Source organism: Scophthalmus maximus, chromosome 2, assembly GCF_022379125.1.
Source record: "Scophthalmus maximus strain ysfricsl-2021 chromosome 2, ASM2237912v1, whole genome shotgun sequence".
Classification (NCBI taxonomy): Eukaryota; Metazoa; Chordata; class Actinopteri; order Pleuronectiformes; family Scophthalmidae; genus Scophthalmus; species Scophthalmus maximus.
Window position 1 is genome coordinate 3935102 of NC_061516.1, and position 27617 is coordinate 3962718.

At 41.4% G+C, this 27617-nt stretch overlaps 3 protein-coding genes across 9 annotated transcripts in view; 2 read left to right on the forward strand and 1 right to left on the reverse strand.

The window, feature by feature from the left end:
- The first annotated feature begins 3498 nt into the window (after positions 1-3498).
- On the forward strand, positions 3499-8507 carry btf3 (basic transcription factor 3). 2 transcript variants are annotated; one of them, XM_035625914.2, is made up of 6 exons: positions 3499-3629; positions 5781-5849; positions 6422-6535; positions 6624-6825; positions 7069-7125; positions 7984-8507. In XM_035625914.2, exons 2-6 carry the CDS (start codon positions 5781-5783, stop codon positions 8028-8030), a joined length of 489 nt encoding a protein of 162 aa, XP_035481807.1. In that variant the 5' UTR covers positions 3499-3629; the 3' UTR covers positions 8031-8507. The 2 variants fall into 2 exon arrangements, with proteins under 2 accessions (XP_035481807.1, XP_035481806.1); XM_035625913.2 differs by having other exon boundaries at positions 3554-3692.
- Positions 8508-9535: 1028 nt separating this feature from the next.
- ankra2 (ankyrin repeat, family A (RFXANK-like), 2) lies at positions 9536-13395 on the reverse strand. 2 transcript variants are annotated; one of them, XM_035625911.2, is made up of 9 exons: positions 13285-13395; positions 12644-12990; positions 12362-12520; positions 12197-12262; positions 11555-11652; positions 11329-11454; positions 11111-11177; positions 10865-10945; positions 9536-10483 (listed from the first exon to the last, which is right to left on the reverse strand). In XM_035625911.2, exons 2-9 carry the CDS (start codon positions 12933-12935, stop codon positions 10428-10430), a joined length of 945 nt encoding a protein of 314 aa, XP_035481804.1. In that variant the 5' UTR covers positions 12936-12990; positions 13285-13395; the 3' UTR covers positions 9536-10427. The 2 variants fall into 2 exon arrangements, with proteins under 2 accessions (XP_035481804.1, XP_035481805.1); XM_035625912.2 differs by having other exon boundaries at positions 13202-13367.
- A 2679-nt stretch (positions 13396-16074) lies between these two features.
- arhgef28a (Rho guanine nucleotide exchange factor (GEF) 28a) overlaps positions 16075-27617 on the forward strand; it is a 42426-nt gene continuing 30883 nt past the window's right edge. For 3 of the 5 annotated variants that reach the window (XM_035625894.2, XM_035625898.2, XM_035625897.2), the window contains exons 1-4: positions 16839-17658; positions 19423-19477; positions 25540-25684; positions 25786-26172. In XM_035625894.2, coding sequence (XP_035481787.2) covers positions 17651-17658; positions 19423-19477; positions 25540-25684; positions 25786-26172 — 595 coding nt within the window. In that variant the 5' untranslated portion in view covers positions 16839-17650. Of the gene's footprint in view, positions 16491-16838; positions 17659-19422; positions 19478-25539; positions 25685-25785; positions 26173-27617 lie in introns of those variants that run through there. The other 2 variants (XM_035625895.2, XM_035625899.2) reach the window with 2 other exon arrangements.

Below are 27617 nucleotides of genomic sequence, written 5' to 3' on the forward strand. Positions count from 1 at the left end.
AAAAAACAACGAATGAAATGAAAATATATAAATAAATATAAAGTGTACTTCAGCCACATGAAGCCAACCTTGCACAGAGGCAACAGATTCATTCAGACGCACACAGTTCTTTCTGTCTTTCTGTCTTTCTGTCTTTCTCTTTACATGATCCGACACTTACAACAGCAGCACTAGCACGTGTGGTAAACCACTTATAAAGTGTTTCTAAATTCCCCCTCTGCGATCCGAGGGTGTTTCCGTGCCACGGGGTACCAAGAAAGCACTTCGATGTTTGAACGCCTGCCTGCCTCTTGCCCTGACACACACACACACACGCACACACACACACACACACAGCCGTGTGTCACCAAACCGGTCCGTCTGAGTAGGGGTGTTTGGGGCCATGTGATTAATGTGTATCACATGCAGAACAAAGGCGGGACAAAGGTACCAACAAAGACTGGGGAGAGGAAAACTCGAGCCCACGTCCTCAAATGAATACAATTCATTCCATGGGACCTCCACGGTATTATAGTATATATAAATAAACATTCATAGCAACAAAAAAAAAGGGCTCAAACCTGTTGGGCGTGTGAAACGTTTTAAAGATGCAGGATACATTATGGGGGAAGCTGTTACACGACGCCTTAAAGTTGTGAAATCGGTCCTATGATCTAATATGTCTGATTACTCATTAACGAACCAAAACTCGTATTGCCTCCTCTTTACTGAAATGAGTTGGGGGGGGGCTATGGGCATCGACATGCGGTTCATTTGCAACTTTAAATGCCATTCCTCTCTTTTTTTAGCCATGCTTTGGGTGAATGGGTTCAGCGCAGCTTTCTCACGGTGCGTCAATGACGTTAGCGACACATTTACGCACCTGACTTATTGTTGGGGGGGGAATTATTGTCGACGAATATTCTGAAACAAAGTGCAACAAATTCCTGAAAAACCCCAAGCCATGGTGAAACGGAGCCCGTGCAGTGCGTGATCAGATCATCTGATTATCATGGAGGTGCACGACAGAGATGCGCTGATATTCTTTGCCATATGTGTTCTTTTTTATTCATATTTGTGCAATTTGATATGTATGAATGCCACGAAAGAGTGGGATCACGCCACCAAAATTACAAAAAATGTCTGTTCCCTCATTTATTTTGCAGTTTGTTTGGCTTTTTTTTTGCGGGATGTGTTTAGGAGAAAACCATTTAGGGTGCATGTTTCTGTGTGTCGCTTCATACGGTGTGTAAGAGAGATGTCTTGCATCACTTTGTGATGCTGATGTAACGCTATCATGTCAAGATAGTCACAAGCCACAACAGGTTTCATTGGCAGTTCATCGAGGTCAATGAGAAAATGCTCTGTGTGCGGACGCATGTGTGTGTGTGTGTGTGTGTGTGTGTATGTGTGTGTGTGTGTGTGTGTGTGCAGGGCTCAACATCATAACGAAAACCCTCTATAGAACTATATGCGGTCACAAGACAAGGGCCAAGGTCCAAACTTTTATTCTCTCTCTCTCTCTCTCTCTCTCTCTCTCTCTCTCACACACACACACACACACACACACAGCAGAAGACATTGTATTAATTTCAACCCAAACACTATTTCCTGCATGGAGACCCTAACCTTTACCATAACTGCCACTTGTCTAACCCAAAATTTACAACACGTATCCACAGTAAAACTTGATCCTTTACATTAAGGGGACTTGCTTTTTGTCCCCATGATGAATGTCCACACACTGTGACCGTGTAAACAGATTTTGGTCACCTCAACATGAGTAATACCTAGAGAGAGAGAGAGCAAATGACCACACATGCTGTATGTAACTCTTGGAGAGCACTGAAACTTCACACAAGTCCCATATTGAAATAAAGAGGAACTGAGGTGAATTTGAACAGAGACAAAAGTCTCAAAGTACAACAGACACTGATACTAATGTTACTGTTACTAATATTAACCGTGTTTCATTTGAAAAAAAAATCCATTTTCACTGCAGCAAACAATCAGACTCATACTGAACGATTCTTTAGCATGTGAAAGGATGAGCTGTATGTGACTGTATGTGCTTATTTTGTTAATGTTAAACAAATAAATAATAGTTTTATGATTTTTGACTCAATTGTCATGACAAAACATTGCAGTAGTTGTGAAGCTATTGTAAACTCAAGAGCTATTTTGGCAACAAATGCATATAAATCTGTTTTTTTAAACATACCATTAAGTGCGCTTTTCTTTATTTGGTGCAGCAGTAAGAAGTTTATTTATATTCATTAGCACTGATGGCACACACAGTATGGTAGACCATATAAAAATGAATTCACTTTAGAGAGCCTTCAGTTTAACTCTCACGATGTCATAACAAAAAAAAGCCATAATGACCCTCGGACTGGACGTTTAGGCCCAGTGGTCTGAGTCTGTAATTCTTAACTAACACTTACCATAACATGTCAACACGCCATTCTCTAAGTCCGGGGAGTATAGGGCTACAAGATATGTAGTTATGTGGGAATAGAATCATAATTCCTCATGTTTATCTGTCAGTTATGATGTGAATTACACTTACCATAACATGTCAACATGCCATTCTCTAAGTCCGGGGAGTGTAGGGCTACAAGATATGTAGTTATGTGGGTATGAATCATAATTCCTCATGTTTATCTGTCAGTTATGATGTGAATTACACTGAAAACATGCTGGCATCCCTGCACATTGTGCACTTGCATCTGCTTCACTGTAAAAAAAAAAAAAAAAAAACTTTCCACAAAGCAATGCATTACTTAAGGAGGCACCACTTGGAGACTTTTACAGTGGAGCCGTGAAAATGACAAACGGTACACACATGGGCGCATTAGTGAGGGCAATAGTGGAGTCAAGTACCCAAGACTCCAACATGGGAAGGGCCCTCAAAAAGCCTTATATTAAAACTTTGTTTTTTAAAAGTTGACATCATTACATTATAATCTGTTACTGATAATTGCATACATACGGTGACTACACATTACCCCCATAACTTGGGCTGTTGCATGTGTTTACTTATTGGTCATTTAACTGTACAGGCATGGATGACAATGGATGAAGTAGAAGAAGAAGGGGGGGAACTGCGGCTGCATATATACAGAGCACAAAGTATATCCCAGTGAGTACATGAAAGTTAACTAGGTAATCTTGCTGTTCTGTAAAAGTTAGTTTAATCTGATTGTTCAACATTTATTTTATTATTAGCAGTGCAGCAGCGGCAGCACAGCGTTAAATATTAAATGTAATAATAAATGTATTTTGATCTGATAATACTGTACATAGTCCATTCATAGGGGTTGGTGTGAAATCAGCTGAAGCCCAGAAAATAGGCTTTATAAGTGATCACAGTATTCAAATTAACAATAATCATAATACAAAATATGCAATATAGATTTAAAACACTGCATGCCGCATGCTTCTGGGGAAGCTCAAAATGTCCATGTTAAACTGAACCTCTATATATTAACGCGTGAGGGCTGATAAGGGAGGCGAACGCGTTGCCTGCGACGCTAAACTCAGGGCAGGGAAGACCCACGAGCTGGACTGCCCTTTCCTTCGCACGTCACTTCCTTCCTCCTCTCGCGCTTCCATCTTGCTCCCCGCATGTGTCTGCTGTTAGTTTACAGGTCAGTGAGGAGCTTTAAATACCTTCTTCCCTGCACTGTTTCCCCCCGAACCGACGGTAAAAGGTAAACGAAAGCCCTTTCTGACTAGATGGCGGAGGGTCTGCCGGGGTTTTTTGAAGCTAATCCCGCTGGCCGCTGTGTGTGGCCGCGGGTGACAGGCCGTCCGCTCCACTGTCTGCCAGTTAGCTTAGATGCTATCTCCAGTTAGCCCGCAAGTTCGAGCACACAAAAGCTAATAACCACACCTTGTTTCGGCGCAGTGGCTGGTTCAGTTAGTCAGCCAACATTAGCCTAAGCCAGCCCCCACCCCCGACGTTAGCTGCGGTGCGTTTGCTCTGCTAAGTTTGGCCTGCCGCTGCTCTTTGTTGTCCAGCTGCCTTCGCCTGTTGTCCACAACACAAGACGTATGCGTGAAACCGTTAGCTTTGAGCTAATTCAACTTGCTGTGGCGCTGACAGCTACTTGCTTGCTCCTCCTGAAATCCTCTTACAACTTTTCAATATGCTCTAGTGGCACACCCACACTGAAGCCTTTGCTTTTCTGCGCGTGTTTACATGTGTGCATCGTTCGACTTGGATTTACCCAAATTTGGTTGCACCGTGCATGTCAGTAGGACATGTTGCATGTCTGTAGGATATGTTGCATGTCAGTATGTCAGTAGGACATGTTGCATGTCTGTAGGATATGTTGCATGTCAGTATGTCAGTAGGACATGTTGCATGTCTGTAGGATATGTTGCATGTCAGTAGGATATGTTGCATGTCAGTAGGACATGTTGCATGTCTGTAGGATATTTTGCATGTCTGTAGGATATTTTGCATGTCTGTAGGACATGTTGCATGTCTGTAGGATATTTTGCATGTCTGTAGGATATTTTGCATGTCAGTAGGACATGTTGCATGTCTGTAGGATATTTTGCATGTCAGTAGGACATGTTGCATGTCATTAGGATATGTTGCATGTCAGTAGGATATGCTGCATGTCATGTTGCATGTCATTAAGATATGTTGCACGTCATGTTGCATGTCAGTAGGATATGTTGCATGTCAGTAGGATATGTTGCATGTCATGTCAGTAGGATATGTTGCATCTCATTAGGATATGTTGCATGTCAGTAGGATATGTTGCATGTCAATTCCCCACGGTGACATTAAGCCCTTGTGTGGTGAGAGCCGAGTTACACAATGACAACGTGGTCTAAATGTCCATATTTGTGAGCTGGTAGTTATATCTTAACGATGAAGTCACGTAGTTCCCAGGATTCAAAGTTTTTCTTCAACTTCCTGTATTAATCCGGCGTAAAAATAGTTATGACCTGAGACTTAAGTCTTTAGCCTGGCAAGTTAATACATAACTCAATAATATGGTCTTGTTACTTATATGTCAGACCATGTTCAAACTACATCAAATAGAGAGGAAAATGTATCCAATTGAGCCATTAGAACTTCCAAGGAAGGCAGACATAAACACAAATAGTGCATTTGATACAAGTACACGGGGGAAAAAAACTGTAAATCCTAAATTCCTTCATGGATCCAAACAGAAATACAAATTTCATGAATTACTCTTAACTATGCAATATAACGGTTAAAAAAAACGGTGATTAAATGGTTATTGGTAAAGTGTGCAAATCTTATATTTTCCACGGCTTCATGGCTTGACTGAGCCAAAAGTTCATAGATTGTGTGGAAATCTCAGAAACTGTGTCTGTGTGACATTAAGGTTTTTCCAAGAATCTTTTTGCATCACAAAAAACAAAACGGTACATAAATCCATACGTGTCAGGGCGCGTGTTGCTGTCCTGCAATACTAGAGTGGTTGCTGAGGGATGTCACATGTCTGTGACACTGTGTGTGCTTGTTCCCTTCATTCATGTTGTCAGAAGGGTGGGAACACGCTCTTCAGTCACGTTCACCTTCTGTCTGTCTTTTTCTATAATCCTTCACATACTTTACATGTCTTCTTGCTGTTTTGTCTTTTTGGAACCGCACAGTTGGTGCTCATTGAGATCAGAGCCCTCATGAATGAATGGGTGCAGGTCACAGAGGTGCAAAGGTCGTGTGGAAACCTTGGGATTTTCAGTATGAATATCATCTTTGCTTGTGATGCTAACATAATCATATATAAAGTTTTTATTTTTTATTTTTTCAGATGAAAGAAGCAATTATGAATCAAGAAAAACTTGCTAAACTACAGGCACAAGTCCGCATCGGCGGAAAGGTAATAAAAAAACAACACCATTATTAGAGGTGACGAGAAAATCTTCAATGGTCCACAAAGCTCTCATTCTCTATTATTTCTTTATACTTTAAGACCCTAACATGGGAGCCGAAATGAGTTTATACCGATTGAACTTAAATAAAAAGCTGGAGAAATTAAATGTTCTAACTGACAACAGATATTTTACCACTGTGTGAATCAGACTTTAAGATGCTGCGCAGGACTATGAGAACGTCTAAAAGTATTAATCTTCTGGCATAAGAGTTTGAGCTCATGCAGTGCAGCTATGTACAACTTAAGCCTTGAAGAAGTTTCTAGCTTGTTTCTATGACGACCAGAAATTTCATCTATAGTTTTGCTTCATAGCATTGCAACACATTTTGTCCACAGCGTACTGTGGGCCAAAGAGCAAACTGTAATAAATAGATTACAAACAGAACAAACAGCTGACTTCTGGCCAAAAAAGTATCTTATCCAGAACACGTGTTTTATTAGAAACAAAATATGGTGCATTAATAGATCATTAAGATCTAGGGATTTAAACAAACTTGTTTTTATGAATGTCTCTATAGGGTAGCGCTCGCAGAAAGAAGAAGGTTGTGCACAGAACAGCAACCGCAGATGACAAGAAGCTCCAGTTCTCCCTAAAGAAACTTGGTGTCAACAACATCTCCGGTATTGAAGAGGTAGTCATAAACCTTCTTCTCAAGTCTTGTCCCACTCTGACTGTGAATGTGTTTCACTGACGTGTTTATGTTTTTGATCTGTTAACAGGTTAACATGTTCACAAATCAAGGGACAGTCATCCATTTCAACAATCCCAAAGTGCAGGCGTCCCTCGCGGCCAACACCTTCACCATCACCGGCCACGCTGAGACCAAGCAGCTGACCGAGATGCTGCCGGGCATCCTGAACCAGCTGGGAGCAGACAGCCTGACGAGCCTCAGGAGACTTGCAGAGGCCCTGCCCAAACAGGGTCAGTCACCGATAATACTAAATCATTTAATATGTTGAATTTTGTGTAGCATCCATCCAGTGTTGAAAAGGCTCAGAGAATCCCTGATATGGACACGCTGGCCTCCGCCGGTCCTACTCTAAATTTATGTTTTTCTGTTAGGTCAGACTTGATCAGAGATTTGAGTCTTGCCCTCGGGACTTGAGCCTGATTGTTTCTGGCAGCGAGACCCATGTAACACACTGAACTTTTCTGCTCCCACAGCTGCAGATGGAAAAGCGCCAATTGCAACAGTAGAGGAAGAAGACGATGATGTTCCAGGTAAGTGTGAACATGTCTCACTTTGTGTTACGTTCAGATGTCCATGCACTGAAGTCTGTCCCGCCATTCCAAATTAAATTACTTCCATGTTTCTCCAGTAAAATCAGGTTTTCTTACTCTGATTTGGTAATAATCTTTCACACGTTATTGCAGCATATTTTTTTTCTCTTAGTCTAAAAACTGTGGCAGGATACATACTAAGGGTATTCATCAGTTACCGGAGACAATAGTGCAATGCAGTGTTTTGTGTTTGAAAGTTGTGCTCATTGTTTATAATATCTTAAGATTCAGTTTGTTTTTCTACCAAACACATGAGGTTTCAATTAAAATAATCTTAGCTTTTCCCAGGACTTCTCTCTCTTTGACCACAGATCTCACTAATGTAACAAACGATTACACATGTATTCAGCAATAGGAGCATTCGAAGCCTGATGTGCGAAGGGGTTAAAAGCCATTGTGCTGTTTTTGAGTTAGGTTTCCTTTTTGTTCTCCCACTGAAGGTGCGTGTTTATTCAGACCAGTTGAATTGTTTCCATTTTAACCCTCGACCCTTTGAGACCAAACTTGGAGAAGAAGATTTCTTACATTTCATGGAGTAATTTAAGCCAACGTTTTTGATGCGTTTCACCATAATTGTTACAGCTGCTTTTGGCAGGTTTGAGGGCCTCACATGCTGAGCACATTGCAGTCTACATAGTAGTGGGAAAGATATGCAAAGCAGTGGGAATACATTGCACCCAGTGTCACGTTTCAGATAAACGCACTTTTCCTGAATTGGTCTCCGGCACCTCTGAGAGTCATTTGTGCAGATGGAATATGCCTTCAGTCAATTTACAGCCATATCTTCTGTTGTTTCAGATCTGGTGGAGAATTTTGATGAAGCATCCAAGGATGAGGCTAACTAGAGGAAATGGGACTCCCCGGAGTGTCAAAACTTGACGGGACCATGTGGGCACAAGATGTTTTAATGTCTATTTTGAGAGGTGGAAAGTGAATAAAGTACCTAAGAAGATGTTTAATCTGTCAACGTTTGGCTGTGAGCATTCTGTAATACGTGCACCTGAACAAATAACTTAGATGCTGTTTAAGTAAATCATTTTTTGAGTGATTATCTGGAATCATACTCTGAAGTATTAAAAACTGGGGTAGCAGTATTTAAGTGTGAGGTATTTTAGTGCTCATTCCACCTACTCATTGCCACCAGACTCTCCACATGCTTGTTGTGCTCTGTGGTCCAGTTAGAGTGAGAGATTGTGTATAAAATGTGGTGTTTCAGGCTCCTGCTGTACATCTGTTTCCTCCATGTTACTGAACCTTAATTTCTTTGTGGCCTCACTAAAACCACCGTATGTGGAATAAACCTTTGCTACTGTCAATAAATAGCAACAGTTGCAGTTCTTTCCCCCCTCGAGTACAACTTTCACAGCCAAAGCGCTGGAGTTGCGTCGCTGTAGATTGGTCGGCACACTGCAAGTGTGCAGGTTCATCTTTGGTACATTTGTTTACCTCAATTCACGGTTTTGTCAAAGGAGCATTTAAAGAAAAAGTAGTGGAATAGAATAGAAAAAATGGCAACTATTTTTCCTTCTCACTGCTTCTGTCACAACTGCATCATCAGATGTAATATAATGATTAGACCCAACCTGTTTATATTTTTATATCTACCTACATTCACTGTCCCATGAGAATGAATCCTGACCTTAGTGGCACTCTCCTGTCCCTCTGGTTCCACCGTAATGTTGCCATTTGATGGATTGCCACATCATTTTGTACACACATTCATGTACCTCTCAGGATGACCTGTAATAATGAACTGGGCTCATGCATTTTATGGGCACACCAAAACTGCAAAACCTAAAACCCCCTCAGCAGTCTATCAAACAGATGTATGTTGTGTTTTGTGTTAACTAGCCAGCGTAAGCATACTAACATGTTGAATTAAGATAAGGAACACGGGGAATGTACCTGGCTACCATCAGCATTGAGTTTATCTTAGAACAGTGCTATACTTTAAGCTTAGTCAATGGTAAGTCACTAAATCTTTTGAGGGTGATTTCTGTTTAATTTCAGCAGCTTTTCCTTTCAGGCTTCATTCATAAGGCCACTCTTCAACAATGACCAACTGACCAGAGCTGCTGCTTCAATTTCTAGAGACTTTAGGAAAAAAATATGATAAATAATATATTATTTCAAATAATATTTGAAATGAACTGCTAGAATTACATGTTTCAGAAATACATATTATTGTGAAAAGCGGGGAAAAAACATTTCCCAATGATTCTAAAGATTAATGTAAGCTCTCAAGTAGACACTTTATTCCACTGTTGTTTAAGGATAGTGATTAGATCCCTGCTATCTACATTATTCCACAGCTAGTAAATAAGTGTTTTCACCGTGAGTTTGTCGTATGTTGATTTAAAAGGGCATTTTAATTAAATAACTGCTTCAATTCAGTGATCCAAACTTTGACCATTTTTCCATAAATATCTGCAACAGAGCGATGGCTGATTCTGAGGTGAGTACAAGTCATGGTATAAAACAAAAGCACCGTCATAAGGTGGCAAACAGCACCACAACAACCACGCGACCATGAGGTGTGAGAGTTATACAGACAAAGACATTTACATCATTATGATGATCTTATCACAGCACAACACAATGTTTCAATTATTGAAATAAATAAACCAAGTACAAATGACACAAAGACATTCAGAGTTAATTTAACAGCGCGGCAGCAGCATAAAAGCACAGTCTGCCCTGTGCGTTATAGTAAACGGCGTTGCAGTCCACTCCATTCTTCAGGAAGGACAAGTGAGTCTGAAATATTCACCATATGAAAAGCAGACAGAATCAACATGGGCCAAATCAACAGTAAAATTATGTTACTATTGAAAACTGTTCATTATTATGGTTAGTAAGTTAATGTAATATCCATTATCATGAGGTCAAAACAGTGCCACCATGCTTAGTTGGAGAGCAAAAAATAACTGCACTGCTAATTAAGCAGCAAATTACAGAAGTGCAGTGCATGCTGGGTTGTGAACTTTACATTTTTGTTTTCTGACATGTCAGTGTACCCTGATAAAAATGTGCTACTCCACATTCTTTGTGAAAAATGTAAGTAAAACAGTACACAGAGAAAAAATTTAAATTCACACAGCACAAACCGTTATGCGCACCATGCCCGAAAAAAATAATGCTGTTGAAACATCTTTTAATGGAACAAAGTATTCCTGTTGGCTACATGATTGTCCGGAGACAAGTAATGTCCCTTGAGTGTTGTTTTCCTCGAGTTTCACAGTTCATTCTCTGATTCCCATCAGTAACTTCAGTAAGTGCGCCTCCATCACCTGTTGAACTAAACAGAAACATACAGTCATTTATTGTGTGTTATTTCTAAGTGAAGAATACCTTTTGCTTTCTGAGGTGGCTGTCCTTCACTCCCAGAGGAGGAAGAAAAGGGAATGTTGTCTTGTGTTTATGTTAGCTGCAACTTTTACTCTTTTTGAAGTCGTAGCATTGTCAATAACCTACTTCTCTGCTAAGATCTAAGAAAAGTACGACGAGAGAAACCCTGAAACTCCATTTACTTCCTTTAAAAGATCACACTGTTGTTTGTTGAGCAGAAGAGGAGAATTTTTGAGTCCACATGAAACAAGCATGAGTTTCTCAGCCAGTGTTACTTCATGTATTTCATGCTAAGACCATTGTTTAATTTCTTTATTTTTTTTTAACATACCATTCCGGTGTCCCATAGCCACGGCCATGTCCATTGCATTGAATCCAGAATCTGACTCTATGGTAGGATCAGCACCGCTTTCTGGAACACATAAAAATATATCATCAACATAATTATTGTTCTTGGTCATGTTTGACACAAAACGTCCTAAACAAAACGCTGTTATATATATTCCATGAGAAATATTAGTACGGACAGATATTTCTGTCGAGAGGTGTTTCTTCCAGGAAAAAGATTTGTCCTCACCTAACAAGATTTCAACACAGCGCACATGGTTCCCGTGGACAGCGTACAGCAGAGGGGCTCCTCCATTCTGAAACCCACAGAGGCAACGTCACAACAAGCCACACAGACTGAACACAGGCCTTCATTTGACACCCATATTAAATGTCCACATACATAATGTTTCATTGTCATATTATTCTTAACCAGGTCCAGTGATGATTAAATAAAAGGATTCGTACCCAGTCATATTCGTTGACATCAACACCACAGTCGATGAGCATCTTCACAATATCAGTGTATCCCTTACTGCAGGCCAAGGACAATGCGCTTTCCCTCCCTTTGGCCAAGAGGTTGGGGTCAGCAGCCTACAGTGAAGAATGACAACCAGCTTAAAATACAGAAGGCACACTAAGATGTAATAAAATCATGCAATCTGAATAACACAAGAAGTTTATTTTTCCATACATTCTGGAGCAGAAACTCAACAACAGCGATTTGTCCATGTGCAGCTGCCCACATCAGGGGCGTAAAGCCTTCCTCGTCTTGGAGATTGATCACAGTCTCTATTGATAAGACGCATGGATTACACAAAAACTTGGTCACTACATACCTCACCATCTACTAATCTATTATCTATAACCACTTATCCTTTGCATGTTGGGGGGGGGGTATGTTAAGTTTTACATACTTAAACAACAATTTAAGTATGTAAAATTAAATAGAGATTGTTGTCTAGCTGAAGATTAATCTACATGTAGTACTAGAACCATAGAAAAGCAATGATTCTAAGATCAACATGGCATCAAAAGTTATTGTTCATATAACTACATTATTACTTTTATTATTAATATTATCATATTACTCTCAAAATACATTCCAGTTCCCGCTTCTTAAATGTCAGGATTGTCATTTGGTTTTGGGATTGTTGGTCTGACAAAACAAGATATGTAAATACCCATCACAAAATGTTCATCATTTCCCAACATTTTATAGACAAATTGGTTTATTTATTGTTGAGGAGATAATTGATAAGGTGTCATGAGCATTGTTTTAGATTACTTCACCACTGTATGACCATGACAAGTTAAACTTGAGGGGACTCCCTACCTTGTTCAATCCTGCTGGCCAGAAACACCATTTCTCCTTGGGCTGCCAGCTGATGAATGGACAAAGCTAAGAGGAAATACGCACAAGTATTTATTAACACCGACGTCAACTAGATTCACGTCAGAAAAAACAAAAAGGAAAATTTGATACAACAATGATACTCACAATGCACCAGAAGAGGTGTGGATGAAACCTCGTTGCCGCGGTGCTTGTTGGTGAGTGTGGTGGACTGTTTGATGGGGGAGAAATGTTTGGTGGTGGACGGTGTGTAAACGTGGCGCACTTGTATCCCTGGGGAGGGCGAGGTCTGGATATTGCACTCAGCTGAAAGGCAGGGAAACATTGTGTGGGAAGTGGGCTCTCAGTGGCTTCAGCCACCTACATCCGACATTCTCACGTGATGACCCAGTTTGTAGACAGATTAACAGACATCTACCTCTTCCTTACCCTTGAATAAAACAGAGGCCACCTCCAGATCAGAGTTCACCTGGTCCTGGATGTTCTTGCTGTCTTCCTCGTTCAGCGACTTGACAAATCTGGAGCAAACGTTCATGTCAAAGCGATTGGGCAAGATGAACTTAATGCCCATGGCCACATTTTGGGTGCCAGCGTCATCCGGGACTGCACCCTCGGTCTTGATGGCACTTAAGTCTGGCATGACGCAGATCCCCTCCATTTCCTCAGACACCAGGGAACACTCTCCCGTCCCATCCGAGGCGGACACGGTGGCGTTGTCCATCCTCTGATCACTCGCCGAGCTGTCAAACTGAGATTAAACTGAGGCCACAGCGCGCCTGAAATGTAGAGAGTTTATTTGAAAAAAATATATAAATAAACCAGCCAATCGGCCACTTGTCTCATTTCACACTAACATCTCCTTACATTACTGAACTCTGGCTGAACACAAGAAGACATACTGGTAAAATACCCAACGCTCGCCTGTTAGCTATCAGTTAGCATGCTAGCTATCGCTATCGTAACCTTCCGTAAGTGACAGTTACTAACCGAAGAAGAAATTTCACCAGAAAACCCATAACGCGTAAACGTCTTCAAAAGCCATTTTTTTCTGAAATGAAAACATATCTCACTCGGCAAGACATTGCTTTTCTCTCATATCTTCATGCACTTGTGCCTTTCCCTTCGGTTGTTGACGTTTGTCTAAATTTGCGCATGCGCACGTGGTCACGTCTACAAAGGAGTGCATCCTCTATTAACCTCCCCATTGTTTTTAGTTTTAAGTTCCGGAGCCTGGCTGTATTTAAAAAATATATATATATATGTATATATATATATATATATATATATATATATATATATATATATATATATATATATATATATATATACACAGATTCTCTTTTTTATTTATTTACAAATAATTAATCTTAAAATTTATTGTAATGCCGCCGTAGGTATGAACACCATTCATCTATCTTTGTAGTTTTAAAACACACTTTATACACCACTGACTATCAAACATACTGTAAGGTTTTTCTACAGTATCAAGAACTAAATATTTCCATTTATAGTGGTAGAGTGAATGTGATGAGACTTTACAGGACAAACAGTGTTGAAGTCCCTTTAGTATTTATCTAATTCCCCTTTATTAAATAAAATGTTAAAAAAAATGTTTTACTTTTGGCTGTCTGTATGATTATATTAGAAATATAATTTTAATAAGCCTGTGAACTCTTTTCTGTGTGATGCTCCAGTTATGTTTACAATACGTTGATACCTTTTTCCTCACATCATGTGGTGTATAAAACAAGTGTGGTTGAGTAACTTTCATGACTTATCAATTATTTCATAAAATTGGGCAATTTTGTGAAGAGAAAAACAAAGAAAGCAAAGACAATAATTCACACCATTTGTTAGTGTGAGGGTTGTGTCGCAATAATCAACCCTTTCAAATTCAATTCAAAGAGTGAGGGTAAATATACCCCGGTAAAACTGACCACAGCAATTCATAACCTGTTATTCTTGGACTGTGTATGGAGTATATGTTTGATGATGGCTGTGCTGAGATTAAGAAACTTCTGTTTTCTTGGCAGCAGGCTTTTGTGCATCCTGTAGGACTTGCGTCTTTGTTCCCTGCTGTTTGGCTCTTCATCACACTGCCAGACACTATGGAAAAGACACAGGGATTTTTGTCCCTGTGCCTCTTTTTAGGCAGGTTGTAGTTTTGTTTTTGTTTTCTGAGTCTCTAATAAAGAGGTGAAAGGTCATTGCCCTTCCATCACGCTGTTCTGATGACACCAGTGGGTTTTGGGATTAAAAAGCTTCCGTGTCAGTCGCCTTGAGTTGCAAACATCACATGCAACTCCGATCTTGGCTGTCTTCTTTTGACAGTATTAAGTCTGTACTGTACTGTACTGTGACAGTATGTAACCCTGACCCTAGTCCACAGTGTGCTGCTCTCGCCTTCTACAGGACGCCCGGTTCACATGCACTGAGAACAAAATTAGAAAATACACCCGATTCCTTATATCTTACCTTTTATCACATTGGCATATAATTTAAAGAATACTAAAACAAACAAATATGAGAGTAAAAATTAACCATGGGGTATGTTGTATGGAAAACCTCCACAAGATGGCAGGACTGTGAATTCACTCACTTTGTACTTACTCCTATACTTGTGCCAACAGATGGCACCACACTCTCATAGGTGCCAAATTGCAGTTCTGGCAGGATTTGCGGATTTTTTTCCGTCACCCAAATGACCCATAAACCTCTCATCTCCCCAATCAAGCAAGACAACACTGTCCGGGTGCAAACTGTTGAATTAACCCAGATTGCTGACTGTGTTAAATTCCAGTAGTATTGTAGCCTGTCAGCGCTGACATAATTTAAGACTTTTAATCTGTTGTTCATTATCAGTCAGTGGCATAAGACTGGCGGCAGGAAGGGTGGGAAAGTCGTCCTCCCGCTTCCTGTTAATGTCACATGTCTGTGTCTTCTGTGTCTGATTATAGTTACAATCCAACTGAGAGATGGAAGATTTTCATCCAGCAAGGGAACATTGGGAAAGTCCTAAACTTAACACTGCTATAAAACAACACTGCCCCCGCCCCCCCTCCCCCTGAATGCGCAAGTCAGTTAAACTTGACTGTTTACACACTATTGTGAAAAACAACAACTATGGTAACACTGCAGTAAACTGTAAGTGTATATAGGCTAAGTTGAGAAGAGTCATGAAGGAGCGTTCCAAAGTTTGATAAATTAAGCATCAGGACTATCTCCAGTGTTACAAAAGAAATGGGAAGGAAATGTAGGATTCAGCATTTACTAAAAGTCAATGTTTTGTTCTCAGGCTATTTTCTGTGGCAAGACCTCAAACAGGGGGAAAAAAGACAGTGGCATAAAAGTACCTAATACACACAGTACAGCACAGTGAGGGATGTATTAGCTATGTTTATACTGTCTCTGTATAGTATCTCTCTAAATACAGTGATGGAAGTAGTTACAGTGTGCAAAATACTCTATTACAAATTGAAGTAGTACATGCAATCTGTTTTACTCGAGCAGGCTACCAAAGTCGTATCAGCACAATGTACTTGAAGCATCACAACATAAGGCAGATCATTATTATACACATATGTCTACTGTTGATGCTTGACACTGTTTAATTCATAATCCACTATGATTAGTCGTTGAACAGATCTCAACTGAAGCTGCAAAGTAAAAGTAGTGGAGTAGAAATGAAAGGACTGAAATTGAAGTATTAGGTAACAGGCTACACATTTATTCACACACACGCGAGCGCGCGCGCGCGCGCGGAAATAAAGTCAAACGACCTCTGACATGATCGAAAGTGACATCACTCCCTCTGATTGGACGAAACAGACAATCAGACAACTGGCCAGTTTATTGCCGACCATGGCCTGCGTGGCAAATTCATAACATAACCGTAACATGTGCCTTCATGAACTCGCACGGATGAGATCACACACGCTGTGACGAGGCGGGCCGGCGTGTGCATGTGTGCGAGGGGGGCTGGACGAGAGGCGGGGGGGGGGGCACGACTCCGGCGACACCTGCGAACACTCTCCCGGCGGCCGACTCCCTCCCTGGCCCGGCGCGGAGAGCGCGGAAGCGGAGACGCGGTGGCAGTGCGGAAGAAAGGGCCGCCGCAAGTGTCGGGTGGCACGAGTAGAAGAAGACGACGCGAGGGGAGGTCGTGACAATCGGCTCTCTCTCTCTCTAGAGTGAGGGAGTGAGGGAGTGAGTTCCCGGGCGCATCGCATCGAGTGCGGAGAGGCGAGCCGAGAGGAGGAGGGAGCGGCGACGCCAGGTAATGGCCGGTGGCTGGAAAAACGACCCGCGGCTGGAAGTTTCTGCAGAGCCGGCGGGAGAGCGACGCGGTTCATTTAAGCCCGCTGCGCGTCCGCCGCCGCATCGGTCGAGTCATGGGCGCTGGACAAAAAAAAAAAAAAAAAAAAAAAAAAATGCTGATGCGTTCACAGGTAAACCGTAAAAAAAAAAGCGTTGCACGCGCCCGTGAGACGGACTCCGGCGATCGGTTCAGAACTTCGGTCGTTTGTTTCCTTCTTTGAATATGATGCGTTCACTGGTCGGATTTGAGTTGTCTTTCTCCAAGGAGGGCAGCAGGGGTCGGTTGGGGGGGGGGGGGTGTTTGAGTGCTGATAACGTGAATAACACAATATCCAAAGCCTGTTTTCACCCATGTGCGTGACGTTATATCCCAGTCCATCCAGTGGCACAGCAGCGAATTTTTTTTAAATTATTATTATTATTATTATTATTAATAAAAAAAAAAAAAAGTATAGAAAAAGGAGTTTCTTTACCCTGCGCTGCCTGACAATAGCTGATACCACACTGACGGGTCTTCCCTGTGCTACTGTAACGATATGGGGTCACAGTGGCACTGTGATGCTGCTCATTGTGACATCTGTGTTAGTTTTCATCGTTGCATTGAGCACATTCTTATGAGAAGTGTCGCTGAACATGAATCTATCTCCATGCACCTCATATGAGCGCGTGTAGCAAGTAATGTGTTATTAGCTGAAAACTGAAGGGGGGAAAAACAAGAAAACGAAAAATGCTGCTTATCATACACCCCCAACCCCAATAACTAATTGCGGCATGTCATGTGAGAGGAATTAGATTATTCAATCATGCATCACCTGGAGGAAATAAAGAGCTAAGGACAACAGGATCAACTTGCTCAAGTCTGAAAATATTTGCTTCACATGTATGGAGGTCAAAATGAGTTTCGCAAATGCTTTTTGACAGCACACGTTCTCCTGTTATGTGTAATCTCTTTTCTCACGCTCTGTCCTGGAGTGCGTGGCCACCAGCCAGGTCAGGTTTATTATTCACATTGAACATGTCAGGCTGAGGACAACGGCCGACGAAGTCGTGGCAGACTTGAAAAACTCGATGCTTAAACTCCAGATGTAAAGACACGTCTCTACACGCTCCGTGCCCATCATGTTACAGTATGTTTCATTTTTGCTCGTGGACAATTCAATAGTTGTCTCTGAGCTCGGGAAGCTCCGGCCTAGATGGAGCCTGTGTATTTCTTTCAGTGTGTGATTTCAGATCATTTCTTTGAACCTTACATAAACAAAAAGCATGCCCGAATATTCATGTTTTGTTGATCTAATGGGTCGCAACCTGCAAACATAGGACAATGTTTATTCAATATGACATGTTCCTCCTCTAGTTCCACGAAAAGGGAAAAAAGCAGAGCAGGACGCCCAGGCCTGTGGCACTGCACTCCTCTATTGATAAGATTTCCTTTGGACACAGTATTACTGTACACAAACGCAATAGTGATATTATTGTTAGATAAACCCCAAGGATGTCAGACAGTGTATTACAGTATAATGTGACTGGAGCTGCTGTTGAGACACTGGATCCTGTTGTTGATCTGCTCTATCACTTCTTCATAAAATAACATCATATAACCTTGGGTTTGACCCAGATTCAGAGGATAGAGCCTCTAACCATTACATCTGTAATTTCATATTTTTGTTGAGCAAATTTCAAAATATGAAGAGTTGTTTTCATTTAGTAGTTAGTTGTTTTACTTTTTAAATTTACTTACCTTTGCGTTATTTGTGCTCGAATATTAGGTCATATAGTCAATAAGGGGATTAAATCTGAAATGATTATTTGTCTGATTTATTTTTTAAGAAGAAACATGCAGCTAAACTGGATGAGTTGTAAAGACCAATGCGTTAGGATAAAGTTAATGCTCTTCGGCAGAGTTTGAGTCCCCAACAAGCTGCTTTCACCAGACCACATTCTGGCAGAGACGATGCTAGACAGGCACAGGCGGAAGGCTCAAGATATTGAAAACCCTTGAAGGACATAAGAACAGACAGACATGACAAGTCTTCCCAACCAGCCATTTTTGAGTGTGGGATTACTTCTGAGGTTAACAGGTGGAAGGAATAACTGTCTTTGTCAGCCATGCATGGCACTACCAAAGGTGAAGATTTGTTTGAGAAAGCTGTTTTGGCTAAAAACAGCTGTGAGTAGCATCATCATTACCATCTGACATCAGTTCCTTTGCTAAAGAGAAGCAGTTCCATTGCAGAAGTGCATGTCATGTAAGTGTAGTAGTAATTTGGCGAAAGATGACATAAAACTTAAATGTCCATTGATCGGGAAAATGTTCCCAGCGCTGGTGTAGACAAAGTGATGCAGAGCTGTGTAGCTTTTGAAGTCATGCACTATTCACAGCTGAGAGTCATAAAGGATCAGGTGTGTGCAGAAGATACAGTTACTCTTTCCTCCCTTGCTGTAATCTGCCTGAAGACTGTTGACTGTTGTACCTGCTGTACAGCTGTTGTACTTTCATCCACACTGGTTGCTGATCCTAGGGACCTAAAAGCTGTCGGCAGAGCATCGTAGGAGTGTATACATCTTTCGTTCAGCATAAAATCTTGACTTCAGTCGTTGTGGTTACCTTCGTCAAACAATTATAATTTTTCCCTTGCGCAGCTTAGACCACTGGCTCCATCATATGTTTCTCCTCCTGTTTCTGGCTATGTAATGGAAACACATATTAGACATTGGACAAAAAATGAATGGTTTTAGGGTAAAACATTTGACGCTTTACTATTTCCAAATGTAAGGTGGACATGGATCAGACTGTATGAATGGAGACAACTGTTGACATTTTGGTTTTATCTTATATATTATATTATATTATATTATATTATATTATAGTAACATGATTATTTCCTCCCTAGGCATCCGGTGGATGGGGAGAAAATGGAGGTTAACAGAAGAGAGGTGCCTCTATATGTAAGTGCCCACATCTTTTTGCATGTCTGTGATTCCCTCGTCTACTTGACGGGTCTGTTTTGGTATTTTTGGGAGTGGTTGGGCAAATGCGTGAACCTTGAATGCTCCCTTGGATCAGTCTCCCACATTTAGACCCAATTCTGTTTTTTGTTCTCTCCAGAATTAGAGCACTCTAGTCTTTCCCTCCAGCCAACCCCCCAACACCCCCCTATCTCACTCTCTCTCCCTCTCTCTCTCTCAATCCTGTTTTTATCCCTCTGTGCAGTGGTTGACTGGCAAGCCTTCTGTTGCAGGTGAAACCCAAGCCAGGAGGGTTTCAGTCCCTTGGGATGCCAGGCCTTTCACAGCCTGTTCACCAACTAACAAGGCCCCCTGAAAGCATTGCTTCCACAGTGAACAAGGGAGCCAAACTAGGAGAAAATGCCCATTTATTTCAGATTTATTGTCATTTTTTTTGACATTGTAGAACTCCACTTACTTCCGTTTCTTCCATTTGGCCTCCCCTTCAGTCCTCCATATCCCACAAGTTTCTCCCTCTTTCTCACCCCTATTCTCCTGTCTGCGTGGAAGCGTGGGTGGGCCAGTTACTGAAGCGTTGCCAGATTTCTGGTGTGTCGGCTTGTTTTGCTGTGTCACCAGTTTCAGACAGGGGGGCGGGAGGCTGGCTCCCAAACCTTTGCTTGTACTCGCTCGTAGAGGCTGATTGAGGAGCACGCTGAAACCCTGGCATGTGAGTCATTGTGGGCTCTACAGCCCCATACACATGCACCTCTCCATTAAGAGGAAGTGGCGTCTCCACCCTCTAAGGTCACAGCTCAACAGGAGGAACTCTCACTGCCGAATGAGATCCAGATTTCAATGCCGGCCTTTGTGTAGGCAAGCCCCGGCACACTGCTGTGATATAAAGGCTGTTATTGTAACATGCCTTGTAAAGTTTTATGGTACACCTCCACATGTTAAAAATAGTGTCAGACCCACAGGAGATATTGTTAGGCCTGATCAATGGATAAATGGTTGCATTCAATTGCAGGCAGAAAGTGTTGGGGTTCCTGTATTTAATGAGGGTTTTTAATTATTGCACTTCAGTGCAGGACTTCATGACAAAGTGATTTTGTTGTCCAGGTGTGCACACGGCTGGTCAAACGTTTTAGAACACCTTTCCTGCTGTTATTCTATTTTACACGATTCAATGTCTCACTAAAGCATATTTCTTAGAAAGATTTCCCAAAAAACAAGGAATCATGGGATCATCCTGTTGAATTCAATTTAATAACCTTTTTTTTTTTTTGTTGACTCAGCAGCCACACACCCTGCTGTGGCGTTCTTTTTACGACGGGAAATGGAAATCAAATATTGCTCAGCAAGTCCGTCCCACAAATGTGCAGTTTGCAGTTCGCTTCGCCTTCACGCTCTGTTCAGTTCAAGCCACACCAGCCCCATGAGCTGTAAGGCCTTAAGAGCCTGTGCTGCTCTTCCATCAGGTGAAGCCAGCACCCTGAAAGCAATATGTACAGTATGTACATTTTGAAGATGTCTCAGGTGGACATTTTGGATTCAGAGAGCATTGCCCCCCCCCCCCCCCCCCCCCCCCCACACACACACACACACACTACTACTTCTATGCCTACATTTTCATTTAGTGTCATCATCAAACACTAAATCCCAAGAGAAGTGACATTCCCAAATCTGCACGTTGTACGAATTAACACATTAGCGTAACTAGCATGCTACATGTGGAAACGGTAAACAGACTGCACATGCTGAACGTCGTCACGAATTGTCAGCGTGAGCGTGTTAGCACAGTGTTGCACAACGCCACTGGGCCTTCGTGAAGTCCCGCAGAGCCGCTGGCATGGCCCTGTCTGGTTTCTGTGCAAGCAGCGGTTATCTCAGTATAGCGCAATGGATTAGCTCCATCCCTTTTTCGACCATGTAAATTCAGCGTCCAGTGCGGTTTGAGGGCGATAGTTATCGAACTCTCTTTAAGTTAGCTATGTATTCTTTTCTGGTTTATGATTTGTAGTGCTGTACTGATTGTGTTTACCATGCTTTTCACATGTTGAACCAACAGACAACCTTGCGTTGTCAGACATTTTATTGATAATCCAGTCATTAAAAAAAAACCCCACAAAAAACCTCCTTGAGGCTCCGTGCTCTTATTTAATTGACTATCTCAAGTATAGCAAACCTAAAATATCACTGTTAATCTTCGTGATTATTTATTTCAGCAAACATTTTGCATGAAATCAAACTACTTCTTGTCTTCATTAGATAACATTAACTCTATACTCCGCAGCCCCTTTCATTGATGTGAAATGTTGGTGACACCACCCTAGTTTTACCGACTGCCTTTCCTGACATGTACACTGGGTATTAGTATCTCATTTGCACAGCAGATTAAATGGGAGGTATGTGTTTGCGCTGAGTATGAGAACAGGCCTACAGTACAGTGCTAGTTGTCACCCTCAAGACTCCAATGGGATTCTGGTCCACTGACTTTCTTTTAAGTCACATATGAATGTGTCTATGTGTCACTGTGGTATGGCGTCACTTCGAATTGCTCGTTTGAAAAATGCTTTGCTTGATGTATTAACTGGTTTGGACGTGTATAAGACGAACTGAGCACGTGGGTGTTGGGAGAATGGTCCAAGCGTGTGCTTTTCTCAGTGCCATCTGAGGGGTTTTTGATCAAAGGCAAACCATTATGTTATAATGATTTATAGTGATTCCAACAGGAGTCTGTTTTGTTTTACGAGCATTGCAGGCCTTTTATTTATGAGACAATGAAAAATCTCACTTGTGTCAAAACTACACTGAAATAAAAGTGTTAACAAAAATACTCTGTCCCTGCTGACGTCAAGCCTGTCTTCCTACTAAGACAACTGACTGTTATTGGAGCTGTTTTTGTTGTTGCACTGGCAGTGATCTTGCTCCCCTGACGTCACCTACGTGTTGCACTCAAGAGATCATGGCAGAGAGCTGGAGAGCTGATCACTGCTGGTTTCCTGGAGACCACAGGCAGCAGATCCGATGTTGTTTTTGCCTGCTGATCGGACAACAACACATGGAGATTACAAAATCCTGTCACTGGTGCATCTTTGGATTGTGTTTTGATAAAAAACAGTATTACATAAAAATAACAATTATTAAATATGACTATACTAAACAGCACAGTTTGCTTTTACATTTGTATCAAGCTTATCCATATTTGAAAAACCTCCTCATGTTTATGTTCCATCACATTACGTTTGACCTTAAAACTGCCCATATGGGAGGCATGAGGTAAAACCACAAGGTGTTGAATATTTCATTGTCACTGGATAAGGCTGTGTGATGATAACGCCAATGAGAAAAGGCCATAGATCACATCAGTCTGACATCTTATCACCAGCCAACCTCCCTCCTTCCTTTTCCCTGAGGCAAAGGAGATACAATTAGGATCAAGCACGTTCACTCTGATCAAATTGTCTCTGGTGTAAAGCAATATTATCTGAGGCTGTTGCAGATTGTTGGGGCAATTAAATGAGAACTACAACATCCTTGGGGGACTGAAAACAAAATCAAAGGATATTAGAAAGAAGTGTTCACATATGTTCCTGTGTCCTTCATAGACATTTAGATCTAGTAGCTGGAAGACAATATGAATAAAATGCCATAGACAGATAATGAATAAATGCTTCTTGATGTTAAGGATTTATTAGAATATGACTTGTCTGGTGACAGATAAAGGATAATGGACCCTATCTGTGGACAAATGTATGCAAAAAGTGGCAGAAGGAAGTCCCTACAGTGCTTAGGATGAATTCGTTTGTTAATTTTGAAAGCATTAATAAATCCTGTCAAATGAAAAAAATTATATATATTAACAATTAATAATAATACTGTAGTATATAATAATGATTGTTCTCCTTTTCTAAATGAAGATTCATACCCTGTGTCTAGCTAGTCTTGCAAGAAAAATCAGTCTCGCAGCACAAACCACACACGGACATCTTATCTTTCTGTTATGTGGAAAAACAATTGGCGATAACATTAGCAGTGCTAAGTGTGCACAAAGTGGTCCTGCAGCTCACCACTTAGTGTGCAATACAAGCTGAGAAGCTGCAGCTTGAGTCAGACCTCTATTATCAGCCTCAAACATATGAGATCAGTTGCATTGCACCACTCTGGCCGGGACACAACAGGCAACTCTGGGAAGCGCCAGAGAGTTTAGGGACAGAGTGAGTGCAAAGGGAGACGGATGTCAGTTGGAAAATTCTGTCAGAATTGTAGACTTTAAATTAACCACTTCATTGATTGGTTAGCCAGGAGCATTTCGACTTTCCTTATGAGGTTGTTTTGAGAAGTCATTGACCTGTAATTACATTTTGAAAATAACATCATGTACTCTCCCACCATACCCCTTAGTATGTCCAGAAGAGTTAACCTAATGTAGTAGCATGCAGGACATCTCTCATTTTATTTTAAACCATGCCAGAAAACAAATACCAGAAGAAAAGTCAAAGGACATTCCGGTCAACCTCTTTCTGTACTTAGAACTCGACTTTCCAGTTCATACTTGGTCAAATCTAAAAGAATGAACCCATTCTCTTAAATCCAGCTTAAAAAGAAATATGACCTTTCCTGCCAAATTCTAGCAAAAATAAGACCGTAGTCACTATATGGTGAACGGCACAACTAAACATCAAAATGAAAGCATCGCCATTGTAAGTATTATTATGCTTTTAGCCCAAAGCACTGCTGTGCCTAAGTACAGCCTCACTGAGCAGCTAGCGTGGATATAGACTCTATGTCTTGTTTAAATGTAATAATGTCGATTATATTTAATCCATACACACCCTAAACTGTAATTGTCAACTGTGTATGTTTCGGTCCCTTGTATTTAGCGAGATCCTGCAAAACTGTTACAGGAATTAAGACTCTGGACCACAGCAATGCACAGAGAAGCCACAAACTGCAGTACCGGCTGGCCTAAGAAGAAATGGTTGTTGTCCTTTAAATGTTAAGATGATGCAGGCACTAAAAATACATTTAAACATGATTGATGTTTTAGCCCAGAGTGCTAACAATAAGAGTTGAATTAAGGATGGCCCATAAATCACAAGATAAAGCTGAGCACAAGAAAACAGAAGATAAGATTGCAAAAGCGTGGGACTACAAGTATGTGATCCTTCTTGAAAGATACACTCTGAGCTAACCCTCCTGCAAAGTTCAGTCTCTGGAGGACATGGACTTAATCGTTTGGGTTCTATTGTTGGGTCATCTATATTAATATGCAGGTCGAAAACCTTTACTTTGATTTTTTTAAGTACAAATATGATACCCAGACATTTTCTATGCTGCAGAAACCTGCAAGATGCACTGAATAATGTGAGTAGTAGAGGTAGCCCCGAGAGAAAATCTTGATCTTTGTCTGTTGTACACACAACATATGCTCCTGTGTAATCTAATCTTTCTGCTTCTCTTCTCGCCCAGTAAGACATCTAAATCCAAATAAATCCAAATACTTATATATAAATGGAACACAAATGTTAACCCATAGTCTAAAAGCTACAATCATGAACAGTAAATGTCAATAGAACTTACACAGAGCCCAACAGAAAACAACCTTCAGAAATGTCATTAAACTGCAAAGTTTAGTCGTATGAAGCAAACCATATACTATAATCAAATCCTTGTTATTCACAGTTGATTTACATGAGGTCAATAAAAAAACAATGATGTGACAGAAATAATGAATTTCATTATGAAGGTGGATCATGAAGTACACGCACAGTATGGTGTAGCTCTCCCCCATTGTGAGAAAATGTCTGGTGTCTTTCTTCTTCTTTTTTCCCCTGCTGCCCCATTTTCCTCCTTCCATCCACTGCAAAAACTTTGTGAATTTGACTGATTTGTCACGCCCTGTTTCTTATTTTCCACTTAGAATTGGAACCATTCGAATGTGATAATTGAGTGAATTGATGATATACTGTAGATAACTTCACCAATGAAAGACGCCTCATTTGCTTTGGTTGTGTTGTAAAGGCAACTGCACCTGGGTTCTCTTTTTCTCATCTCAGGGACAAGTGGAGGCCAATGTAAAGTTGCAAGCCATCGCTCCTGAAGACACAGAGTTTTATGTTGTTCTACAAGGTTCAAGACTAACACATACGACAGCAGCAAAACGAGGAGATGATGGGATGAACCTTTGCTTCACAGTTCCCGGTGGGTCCTTCAGTCAACTTCACACAGTTAATAACAGGTTTCATTCTTCATTGCCTCACTTGACTCTTGAGATCTGTCATGATTTTCTCTATATTCCATAGGCCATGACCTTGCCGAAGTTGTCTCTGTCACATCCTACATTTACGCAGAGAACCGAGTCAAGCCATGTGAGGGCGAGGCGTCTCTTGAATACCTCAGGGACGTTGCCCAGGAAGCAGCAGAGTATCTGAGTGCACACAGGGACCATCTTGGCACCCAGAGCTACCTTGAGGTCCTGGAGAGGTTTCCCGTGTGGGTGCAGGCGGCTGACGAGGAGTACTCTGCTGGAGTGTTGGACCAGGATGAGGGTGATGAAGATGATTTGCAAGTCAGAGAAAGTAGGAGTGAAGATGCTGGTCTCCTGCAGCTGGATGAGAAGATCACACAGGCTATGGCCAACATGGATTACCCTCCGCAGTGGAAAAACACTGACAGTCAGCAAAGGGAAGGTAATGAGACAGGAAGTGAGAGTTTAAGTCACGAGCTGCAGTCATGTAGGTTTTTACTTGTCAGAGGTAAATTTGTAGACTCTTTAGTAAGACCTGCCCTTTCATTGATGCTTTCTGACACTTTCATGTTGCGCTCAATAAATGATTATGACTTCAAAAACCAAACCAGTCTAAATCAAACAAAGCACACTCAGGAAGTCTGTGGATTCATTTTAGTCTCCCATCTACTGCTGCTTTGTGGATCATCCTCAGGGGTCAAATGTCAGGGATTCCACTCTGCAATGAATGCTAATGTGTACTTCGCCGCTTGTCCAATGTTAGCTGGGATCGGCCCCAGCCCCCCCGCAACCCCCAAAGGTTAAGCGGTATAGCAGATGGATGATGGAAGTAACTGATGAAGATTAAAGATCTCTATAAATATCTCCTGGGCAAATTAGAGCCAAATCCAATTGATCATTAGAGGGAAGTTAAGGAATGATAAGTTATGAGAAGGGATTTTTTCTTTTTTGTTATTGTGATGAACCCACCATTTACCGTGGAAACAGTCCTTCAGGTTAATATCATTGCCATGGGGCTCTGGTGTTCAGCAGGTTTCAGACCCAACATGAGATTTGACTGTACAGCCCAGCTCTTATATCACATGATGCGCCAGACCAGCCAGCCAGCCACGCAGAGGCCGGTGTTCTCCAAAGACAGAGCAATTACTGCCATTATTCCTCCTCCGTCAGATTAGAGTTGTCTTGCAGACCTCTGTGTCTATTAAAATCCACTCCCACAATCCTCTCCTGCACCGGACTCCCGCTCCTATACACCTTAGCTGTGTCAGAGTTGTGTCTCGCCTCAGAAGTTTTGTTGTTATTTATCATATATGATAATTCAAAAATGGACAAGAGACACTAGCAGTGTTCCGAGGTCATACATTGGTGTATTTTCAATGAGATTCAAAGTTGAAAAGTTCAACAGTAGTTGTGCTGTATTTGGTACGGATACTAATTGCCTCCTTATAATTCCAGACTGTTTTCTATTCAGCATGAGCTGAAAAGCAATATGTTTTCAGAAGCTGCTTTTAGACATGCACCTAAATGCAAATGCAAATTTGCTACGGACATTTTTCGGGATATGTTCGAATGAGCTGCCATGTGAGAATAAAGCAGGAAAATCCCCGGAAGATTCATGGCAAGTGAGTGGACGCTCCATTCAGCCGCCGCCCTTCGCCTGAATGTTCCGTAATTTTTCCTGCCGTTGTAAATGCGTCTGACCCGGACAATCTCTTGTCTACTCTTTTTTATGTGTACGGTAGGGTCTGGACCCCATTTTCCGGACCTTTTCCCAGAGTTTAATGTCTGGAAACAGCTACAGCCCCATGTTTAACACCATATAGTTTTAGTGACTGTCTTTTCATCATACATTATTGTCCATGCAGGCTTGCGCAGTAAATACAAATG

Bases quoted from the DNA above. Each gene is read 5' to 3' on its own strand.
- btf3 (XM_035625914.2), top strand. From the start codon at position 5,781: ATGAAAGAAGCAATTATGAATCAAGAAAAACTTGCTAAACTACAGGCA. The intron at 5,850-6,421 runs GTAATAAAAAAA...ATGTCTCTATAG, and splicing joins AAGTCCGCATCGGCGGAAAG to GGTAGCGCTCGCAGAAAGAA. The intron at 7,126-7,983 runs GTAAGTGTGAAC...CTGTTGTTTCAG, and splicing joins AGAAGACGATGATGTTCCAG to ATCTGGTGGAGAATTTTGAT.
- ankra2 (XM_035625911.2), bottom strand. From the start codon at position 12,935: ATGGACAACGCCACCGTGTCCGCCTCGGATGGGACGGGAGAGTGTTCC. The intron at 12,521-12,643 runs GTAAGGAAGAGG...CCTGCCTTTCAG, and splicing joins GGCCTCTGTTTTATTCAAGG to CTGAGTGCAATATCCAGACC. The intron at 11,178-11,328 runs GTACGAATCCTT...TGTGGGTTTCAG, and splicing joins ATGTCAACGAATATGACTGG to AATGGAGGAGCCCCTCTGCT.